General features: G+C 36.2%; 1 protein-coding gene across 1 annotated transcript; it reads left to right on the top strand.

Moving 5' to 3' along the window:
- The first annotated feature begins 463 nt into the window (after window positions 1-463).
- On the top strand, window positions 464-7521 carry RPL12 (60S ribosomal protein L12). The gene is made up of 2 exons (XM_012947267.3): window positions 464-705; window positions 740-7521. The coding sequence occupies exons 1-2, from the start codon at window positions 669-671 to the stop codon at window positions 1198-1200; spliced, it is 498 nt and encodes a 165-aa protein (XP_012802721.2). The 5' UTR covers window positions 464-668; the 3' UTR covers window positions 1201-7521.
- The last annotated feature ends 3477 nt before the right edge of the window (window positions 7522-10998 follow it).

Raw genomic sequence — 10998 nt, 5'->3', positions numbered from 1 at the left:
AAGCCAGTGTCGAGGATGGATACAGTGGATTGCATTTTGGAATATGCAGAATAAGCTATGATAGGGAAATATATGGTTTATTCACTTGAAGGCTCAGCAACAAAAGTCTGTTCTTGAAATAGCGCTCAATGAATAATAAAAAAGAACAACAAGGTGACTCAGAGTGATTTGGTGGTCCGCCAACCGTGAGATGTGAAGTGAAGAATTGTATTGTGTGATCCGTAAGTTAAAGCATCTATGGTGCTATTGTGTTAAGTAGAGTGTTTTATTGGCCTGATACGAAGTCCAGTAAGTCACAACGAATCACTACGCGTTGCTTGAAACGATTCAGAAATCCAAACTGCGATGGATTGGACAAGATAACAGTCACTAAACACCATAATGCAAAACCACTCTACTCAAAATGTTTTTACCGTCCGCTTTACTAGTCTTTTGATAATCATTGTGTTCAATTTATTCATAATGAAGACATTTCGAATGAATATTCCAGAACATCAAAAAGTCAATTCAGTTTATTTATGAATCTGTAATGGCAGATAATTTCACCAAGGTCTGATAAAAACTGGTGTATATTAATCAAGCTGTTGGTCCAAGTGTTCAACAGAATTTTCGTGATACGTTACAGCGCTAGTTCTCGCTACATTCAGGCGCCAAGTTCCTGGCTTACCATGCCTCCTAAGCTTGATCCTACTGCTGTTACTTATTGTAAGCTGGATAGTAATTTCTCATAGATTCTTAGGTTACCTGAGAGTTATTGGTGGTGAGGTTGGTGCAACATCGTCTTTAGCACCGAAAATTGGTCCTCTTGGCTTGTCTCCTAAAAAAGTCGGTGATGATATCGCAAAAGCAACTCAAGAATGGAAAGGTCTTCGTATTTGTGTTAAATTGACTATCCAGAATCGACAAGCGACCATCAGTGTTGTTCCCACGGCTTCTTCTCTCATAATCAAAGCCCTTAAGGAAGAGCCTCGTGATAGGAAGAAAGTAAAAAACATAAAACACAATGGGAATTTGACATTTGATGAGATAATAGAAATTGCACGAACGATGAGACCCAGAAGCATTGCCCGTGAGCTTTCTGGAACAGTAAAAGAGGTTCTGGGAACGGCAAGATCGGTTGGCTGTACAGTTGATGGTGAGTCTCCTCAAGTCATAATCGAGAAAGTAAATGCTGGGGAAATGTCGGTACCTGCAGCGTAGTTACAAATAAACTTTTGGTACGTGATGACTATTCTCTTTTTCTTGGGCTGGATTTAGTCGTATCTGGTTCTGTCATAGTGTATATACTGACATGTAGCATATCTTAGAGATATGGAATTCAGGTATTACGGGTTGGTTGCATATGTTTAAGTGGTATGACGTAACTGGTTCAATCGATTTGCTCTTACTATCTGACTTCAATAACTAGGTTTTCATGTATTTTTGGTAGGGTTGGTACATATTTCAGTGGTCAGGTTTCCTCTAAGTTTCGGTATACTTGCGTTGCAATTGGGGAGTCGCTTCCAGAAGACGTTAAGTCGTGTCGGGTTAGGAAATGTGACTTCCTTACAAAGTTTCGAACTTGTGAGCGTTAATCTGGGTCTCTATGTTCCCAGTGCGAGCCCTACTGCCGAGTCCCACCCACAGTTGATGAATAAAATTAATTTAATTGAAAGGGTCCATTCACTGTATGCGAGGCACTACGTTAATGTTTGATCACAATTTGACTACAAATTGTCATTCCAACGGCTCATTGTGGCTGGCGATCTACTTATTGGTTTAAATATTGTGATCTTATTAGTTTTTAAATATCCTAGTCACCTTAAAATAATCAGTCAATATTGTACAGGTAGATTTCGTTCTAGTAGCTTTAGAAATATCAGCAGACTGGTTCTTCCTGTCTCAAAGTATGCCTCGTAATAAAAATGCCGAATTATTGCTTATCACAGTTATATTGACGCAGCATTTGCGGTTCCCTCACGCATAGCGCTAATGCCAACTTGAGTTCATAGGATTCTTCCATTTTCTAGACTGGTTAATGATATATTCATATTAAGTCTGTATGTCGGGTTATTTCCATATTAAGATATTTTAAGTCTTCGAATATACCAACATGGTGGTCAAACATGATTCCACATGTCATTTATAAACGAGACGTAAATGGTTGCCTTTCAAGTTTATGACATGATTTGGGATATAAACTACATTTTAATAATAAACTGGTTTGACGCAACCAAACTATTGGAAGAGGTATACGCATGGCATCCGTATTCAGCGAACTGTATAGAACGTTTGAAGTGTCTAAATGCAAAATAAAAAGCAGTAAATTTGTCAATAATTTTCACTGAAAAAAATTGTCGGTCCTATGAATCTCGTGCTATTTATGTCACTGAATAGTACTGTAAGTACACGGATAAATATAGTCATTAGTACTGTCTTTGGATGCTGCTCAAAGTAGAATGCATAAACCCACATTAGATAAATAAATTATTTGCGATATTTATGATAGCCTTGTGTACAATTATTGATTGTTTCATATCGGTCGTTGGCCGAATCTAACTGATTCCATCCGTCAGTTCATCTAATTACATTTCAATCAAAGACCAACTGTCAGATCAGATCATATACATATCCGTCGTGTGACTAGAAATTTCCCGCTGAAAATTTCCGCTATTGCTGTTGCCCACGAACAAGATATAATATTTTAGCATCCATGTACCAACAGATGCTCCGGGTTTACTTGTACGCTTTAGTTTAATAACGAACGCCTGGATGTTGCAATCATTTGTGCTGGATTTCTCTGTTTGAATGTAGGTGGATCCGAGTGCTGTTAGAGTTTCGATGGGTGTTGTCACTTCAATTGCCTACACCATTTAACCGCACTTCTTAAGGGACCTGAAAAAGAAACTGGTTTAGAAGTGTCGATTGCCTTGAACATGACGGCAGCATCCGTGGGTTAATTTGCGAGTATGATTTCGTAATCTTTTTGGTAGGCAGTTTTAGATGGGTCAGGTTCGTAGATTTCAGACTACTACAGGCTGTGTAAGTGTTAAGACAAGGTAAGATATCCTGTTCCTTTAGGGTCGGACTTTTCTATCCCATCTCCTGTAAGAAGGCAGTATGGCTTCCGATATTGGTTGCGGTAAACCTCTTCCACCACAGTCGTGTACGGTCAACAGTCAGACTTCATCTTCGTACCTGTTTTTGATCTTGCCGTTCTCCAGTCGATCCGCCTTGTATGTTAAGTTCTATGAAAACGAGTATTTTAGCGAAATCGGTTATATTATTACAATGAACAAACCTAACAATGTCTTTGTAGTAACGGGTGCTGTCGGAATTTAAAGATTTCTTCCTCACCGGGTGGGTGTCAAAATCATGTTAAGTTGAGTCTATAATTGTGCGGATCAACATCCTAACGAGCTATTATAAGAAATGTGGTTCATGGGTCTTTCTCTTGTTTCATTGCTTTTTAACATTGATAAGCAGGTTGTCTTTGCTACTGTTAAATTGCTCACACTTTTTCGTTCCCGAGTACCGTATATCTTTCATAAGAAACAAGTTAAATAGTTACTGGACTAATTATTTTGTTTGTGTACATTTATTACTGGTATATGGACTAAGGCTTAGATAGGACGAAATGATCTTACAGTTCAAGATAACGTATCAGGGATTGAACAATTATTTGGTAACATTATGTACTTCACAGCTAAGGCATACCTCTTACAGCACTATCATTGAACTTCAGTGGGGTAAATAATTGAGGGGTTTGTAACCCTAAAGATGCCTTATCCACGTTGTTTTTGGGGCGAATTATTTCCCCTTTACTGGTATTAACTTGTCACTGTTGTTCACTAACGTTTATGCAATGATCCATTGTTATAAATTAGTTTATGGAGAGCTTTGCTTAAAAACTTGTTATGTGATTTTTGAGGAGTGTGATAATCCTTTTGCGTTTATAGATTTCATTTCCTTTGTTGACTATGAGGAAGTTGTTATGGAAGCTAATAGTTGAATGAAATAATTCTACTAGGAAATTGCACTTTAGATGGAACCTAACAAATATAATGGAGACTTCTATTCACAGTCAACATGAATTATTATACAATTATTATTATAGTTATCTTATTTGTCCAACTATAACATATGACAAAACAGCTATTTCGTACATCGTGAGCTGTTAAATCAGTGTGCAAACAAAAGCTTGCGTAATTGACTCAGTTCATTACACATTTCAATATGTAGTGACTTCCATATGTGTGTTCAGGAAAGACTAGTATCCTTAGTGAGAAGACATGTAGTGGGGTTCAATCTACTTGGAAGGTGTATATCATTTGAAAGATATAACTCAACGATGCTGGGAATCGATTTTAATCCACCAGCCCACTCGTAATTATTGTGCATCTGATTAGTTAGGTAGTAATATAGGTCTTTGCATTGTTTACGTGACTAAGTGCTGTATTAAACCAGGATGTTCGGTTTTACTTGCTGGTAAAAATTACTTAATATGAACTTTATCTGAAATGCTTGTGAAGCAAATTGGTGTACATCAGAAAGATCACCGGGTTTTCCATTTTTCGTTGTACATTTTGTGACGGTCGGTCACAATATTATCAAAGACTTCTCTTACATGCGGAAATATGTCTATTCAAGAACTATCCGTTTCACAGATGTCATCTTATTCTACCGAACCTGGTAAGGTCATTTTGGATATACGATATGGCAGAATCAGGCAATACTAATAATCAACTTTTTATCGAAATGGCCGAAAGACAAAGAAGACGATAAACGTTATGAGGAAGGACGTGTTTGGTCGTATAAAGGGGTGGGGTGACCTGAGACTTCTAAACTGGCTGACTACGGCAAGAGAAGGGTTTCAGGGCAGTTCATGGGGGTCATCTTGTAATGATGCTTGAAGGAATGCATTCAGCTGGTTAGTGTCCAATAAAACCAACAAGATCAGGTTCAATATCGAATGCGTGCAAAACTATCCATTGTGCAAGTTGTTTATCACTACATCAGCAATGGTTTTGTGTAGACTTATTGGTAAAATGGCCCACCTCAATCAATGTATTGTATTAGGGTTCGTTAGCAGTATAAGTTTATCATAGTAAAGTTGCTAATTTGTCGATTGAGGAATTCCTATTTAGCGAATCCCAAACAAACATATCTGTCTTCAGAGAGCTATCCTAACCTATTACATCGCAATCCAAGTATTTCAGATTTCTAACTTCAAAATTAAAATGGTCCTTAGGTTGCTTAAACCCACATGGTTCTGCCAGTCTTGAAGTACACATATGTGCTTTGTTCTATTTTGCTACTTACTGAAAGTATTCAGTTGTTGTGGGTGACTGACTTTGTGATCAGGAAACTGTCGTATTTGTGCACTAAAAAGGAATTAGATAAAGGCTTTTAGTTACAGACTAGTATTTTAATACCTGAAGTCTCGAAGGTCGTGAAAATAGTTACAAATGGATCTTCTGAAACTACCTAGTTAGGCACTGTCATATCTGAATGTCAACTCAAATTTCTCCTGTGTATATTGACCACGTGGCTAGATGATGAAGTATAATTGTCTTGTGGACATAGATCTAACATGTTTCTCCAGAGTATTAAGTATAGTTGGTCATTAAGTCCTCTTAGTTTCACAAATGTAAACTCAATAATTGTTTCTATTTCTTTTCCTTCAAAAATAAATTATTGTCCACATATTCAATTTTTTATTACTTAAATGTTCCGTATTATTATTAAATTTGAAATTAATTGAGTGCAATAAATAGTAAAATTCCTATATCACTTATTAATTTGAAAAGAAGTTCGTTGTTAAGTGTGAAAATATTTTGTTTCATATTTCTTTTGGTACTTTTCTAAACGTAAATATCAAATTTGAGTTTGCCAAACTGTTGATTATGCCGAGATTCAGTTTAAACTCGATATTTAAAGTTTCAACCCTTACTACTAAATCATACTGGAGTCCATCAGTGCTTGCGTATTTTTGTTCTTGTTCCCTTTTAAATAAAGACACTGGTATTATTGTTATTATTACTATTCGAATAAGCGAATTTTACTAATTATAGGCTTTGTCTTTGAAGAAACTATAAAGATGAATTTTATAAAACTTTACATATTGGAGTTGTTGAGATATCTAAGGTAGACGGAGATCACAAAAACATCCTCATCCTGAGCTTCAAATATTCTTTATCACTTGATCTCATACTTTCTAGCTTTTAATGTGCTAACATATCACGAATTGTAGTTGTCTTTAGCGCCTGGAAATGTTCTCTGAAGTCATTATTTCAACGGAGAAATATTTGTTAGATATATATGTGTAAGATATATAATATAGTAAATACATCATGACGTGAACACTTAGCTGTTGCTGCTCAATATATTCTAAAAATTCCCCTAAGACTTGAAGATGAAATCGTCAGAATCATGTCTTCATGGAAATGTAATCGAAACGCCCTTTAAGATAGAATGTACGACGGGAATCAGTTAGGAGTGTTGTAGCTGATCGATCTTTTTAAAAACCATTTTTGCGGTGTGGTGCGATGGCTAAGCAGTTCAAAGACTCATTTTTTTAAACCATTTGGTTACGAATTCAAAACACGCAATGCCTTTTTAGATGGCTGAGCGGTAATACTGGCCGTCACAAAAGTATTACCTGCGATCAAATATAATGACGTGCACTAATCGCACACGTCACATATTAAAGTCTTGTGATTTCGGTAAGGTTGACTATGGTTTAGTTAGGATAGATTTTTTATTTAACCCTAATCAAAAGTCTCTGGTTTAAATTACACTGCTGCTCATGTTTCTTTCTTAATTAAATCATCACCACCTCTCTATATGATATCAGATTACTCAGCTAGTTATTTAAAAACTACAATAATCCAGTATCCATCTCATCAGTCTAATTTGGTCTTAAACCCTAGGAAAGATTCTATTTTCTTTACATGTGCGCACTTGCTTAATTAATATTTTCTTGTGTATTTTTTCAGAGCATAAACTAAATATCTTAAAATTTGATGTAAAATATTTTTCAGAACACATTTCCGGGGTGTTTTTATTTATTTATCCACATTGTATGAACTGAAATAAAACGAATTCATCTTACTGTTTTGACGTTCTTATCCCATTATTGCAATTGGCTAATATAAGTAGCTAGATGTTTTTTTTACAAATAGACAAATGACCTGTATATAAAGTGTTTTGAAAAACGAAGAGTTACCTTCTCAGGAGGTTTGCTGACAAAGTCAGAAAATCGTAATTGATGGGTAACAATAAGAATAGTGTGATCTACCATAAAATTTCCTTTACTCACTGTTCTAAAGCAATTGATATTTTACTTTTAAAGTGTTAGTAAATGAGTCTAGGCAGTGGTTAAACCGTACCCAAGTCAATATGCTTGGAATGTCGTATTAAGTTAGTGTATTGTAACAACCATGTGCTCCGTGGATATTTGTTAATAATAGACTTTGAATTTCCGTGGTTGGACTGAGTCGAATCTCTTAAAAAAATGCTTAGGAAATCTTGTGACACCATCAAGACAATCCACTCAGGACGCACATACCAAAAGAAAATGACCAATTACAATCTTGAACATTAACAATAAGGAGATTTAAATCCTCACAAGTACGACTAAATCTCATCTGCCGAACAGGTCAGTGGCTATATGAGACCAGTAGATAGATGGATAGTGCGTTTGGGGTTTGAAGCAAAAGCAACTGGGTCCGAGTTTCTGTGTAAACACCAACGTGGTTGCAGCTGACGAGTTCTAAATAGGTGTTAACGTGCATCCTGGATTCTTCTGCTAGCCTCGTGTTTTATCATGTTTAGTCTTCCATAGAATGATTCGAATTTCTCCAAGACGTATTAAATTACTTTATTCACACTGCTGGATAATAACTTAACCTATTCACATATCCATAATTGATTGAAACAATCACCTACACTTACATAAAATCGGTTAGTCAAACACATCGTATAGCTAGGTACGGCATGCACAATAATCCAAGTTAGCAAGCTCTATTAGTACAGCAAGATGGGGTTTTTAGAGAGAATTTCATAGTATCAAAGGTAGTAACAATATTAGTGGTAATACGAAAGATGAGGCAAGATAATGTAAACTGATGGATCTCTTTTGCATGGTTGACTAACTGCTCTTCTAGTTCCTGAAATATAGCCTTGATTTAATCACTATTAACCTAAGCTCTATAGGGTTTTCTTACTTTAGCTTTTTTACTTCGGATAAAGCGACAAATATTTGGTCGTACTAGGGCGTGATCTGAGACCAAACATGTGCTTCAGAATGGTCGGCAGTCTTCTATCTAACTTTTCCAGCGATGATTGATGGCAATGTAACCTATTTTAGACAATCGCTGGGTTGACTGTCGAGGTTTCCATGTTAGAGGGATTTCTTCCTTATCATTAAAGTTGGTGCTTGCTAAGAAAATACAATTATCTGAACATATTTGAATCAGACTATCAACACTAACCGTCCAGTGAGCCACGAAACCCCAAGAACTACTTAAATGTCTTTCGGTTCGGCTTAATCTACCTTTTTGGTGGTCAAAATCACCTACTATTGCTACATCTGAACGCTTAGTTTCTGAAGAATGGTGTGGATTCATCTTTTACTTCATTGGGGTTAAAACCAATACAGCGAAGATTTAACGGTGTGTATTCCCATCTTCCTGAGTTTTTACTGTCCCATTTAGTCGGACAGCGCACATGTCAGAGGCTAGTTAAGGAAGTCTGTAATCCTATATGGCACAAGGTTCGAACATTGAAAGCGCCAACACGTAGTTTAGAGCGTGTTTGCAGGAGACCAGGAATAACATTTCGTGAACTCAAGTCTTTAGGATTGGTGGCGTTTGACGATAAAGATATATGAGAAGGGTTAGTCTTGAGAGTAGAAGAATTATTAACAGATGAGGGAGGGGTTTGATTGTTAACAGGATTATCTCGGGTGCTGATAGATGTGTGAGGCGGTTGTCACTTCCCGACTGTTCACACTACGGAATGATATTTCTTTTTGAAGGACCTAAACAAGAAGCGTAATTAGTGTTGATTTTAGCGTCCTAGGAGCGTAACGACAGAGCTCAACGGACAACTGCTTGAGACCAGTCACGTACGGCCATTTTTGGGAAGTTTTTGATGTGTTAGCTGTACACTTCAAAAGACTACTAAGGTGACAAATCCATGGAGTAAGGTGAGGTGTAGCATGTCTAGGGTTGACCTTGTCTGACTCCTGTTGTGAAAAGTTAGCATCGCTGCAGATGCTGTTTGTCTGAGGGAAGCACCTTATTGCGGTTACAGTCCACTCCAGTCATCAGTATGATTTCAACATCAGACCTTAAGTTACCGCCTTCAGTTATATCTCTTGCGTGATTGGTCCTTAAGAAATGTGATCCAGCCAATATAGCTCGGTTTATTCATCGCGATAGGTAAGTCTGACAATTAGGTCAAGGTAGAAATGCGGTCGTGATATAAACTCACTACGACTCTAAGATAGCTGGATTTCTGTTTCAACCCAGCTGGAGGTAGTGTATATCACAAAACGTTTGTTTTCTTGAAGTCTCAATGGAATGCTTTGATCTGTCAAGTCGCGGGTTTGAGTGAACGTACATTAGTATCATATTGATGTTGTTTAGTGAATCAGAAAACTGTTAATAGAAAGAAATTCCTGTATTATGGCAGAACAAGTAATTTGGTAAGATGGAGAAACGACTAAGGTAACTCAACTGATAAGTTCCTTGTAAAACTGTTCCGTCTAACCAATCGAAGACTGCAAATAAGGACTACAAACCACCTTACTGAATTTATTGATCAGTTAAAAAAAGGCTGTCTGTTTTACGGATATCTCATCACTATAGTAATCAACCAATAATCCTATGCTCTCGCTAAAAATTAGTCTGGATTTGAGATTCGAAGTTCTTGAAGTCATCAAGACCGGTAATGCAAGGACTGCTTATTATCAACAGTCCCTGCTTGGAGTTTATAGTAGTTTGCAACTAACTACTAGCTAGTAGTTAGTAGTTTATGCATTTTCAAAAAATATATATCATTGTTTTATAATTCTGATTGACAAGTTAGCTTTGTTAAATGTTTGAGTTGGTAACGGTAAAGTTTCCCATTTTCAAAGTGAAATATGATTGTAACATTAATTTGGATGATCTAAAGCGAACCGGAAAAAATCTAATCCATATATCTACTTGAGGGCACAGTAGGTTATAAAAAAGAGAAACATTTAAAAATCAGTTAAAGTGATCTGTAAGTATTTACAGTAATTCTTACTGTTTTACAGTAGTGTACCTTTACTCTGCATTTTGATATAATTTTCAACAAACCACATTTTAGTATGTTAAAACTTTAGCTTTTAAAAGAAGTAATATTATGCTCTTCAACTGAAATATATTAGTTCTCAACTACATCTTCGTTCGATTTTATTTTAATATGCAGTAATATTTATTAATCTAATGAAGATCTGATTGGAAACGATGTTAGTCGTTCATGTATACTGTTACAGTTTTACAGTGGGGATTCTTAATATTTTGAAACACATTTAACCGCAGTATTTAGATTTTGAAATGAAGATTTCAGATACATTCGACTCAGTTACAAACATTTTCATACAGCCCAGTTACTTGCATTATTTACGGAAATAAATTGTTTCATGAAGTCAAAGTAGTTGCAGTATATGGAGAAATGTAATTCAAAATATAAATGGAAACAGTGGCTGCATGTAACTAGTGGTAAAAATCATCCTGACTTAATTTAAACTCAATAAGATATTTAATATTCAGTCGATTATAAAACTAATTAAACTCTCAAACGACTCAGACAACCAATAACACGCTCTACGATGGTCTCCAAGTGTCCTACCAACGCCGCCTTTTCGATACACTAAAACTCTTCACTCTGTTCGAAAATAGTTACGACTTCGACACCACATGTCGTTACACAATACTTACGAACATCCCTGTAAGTAGCTTTCGCTATAGCAGTTGTTTAGTTAGC

The sequence above is a fragment of the Schistosoma haematobium genome, chromosome 1, assembly GCF_000699445.3.
Source record: "Schistosoma haematobium chromosome 1, whole genome shotgun sequence".
Taxonomy (NCBI): domain Eukaryota; kingdom Metazoa; phylum Platyhelminthes; class Trematoda; order Strigeidida; family Schistosomatidae; genus Schistosoma; species Schistosoma haematobium.
Note: the sequence above shows the minus strand (reverse complement) of the source record. Positions and strands in the feature narration are given on the sequence as shown.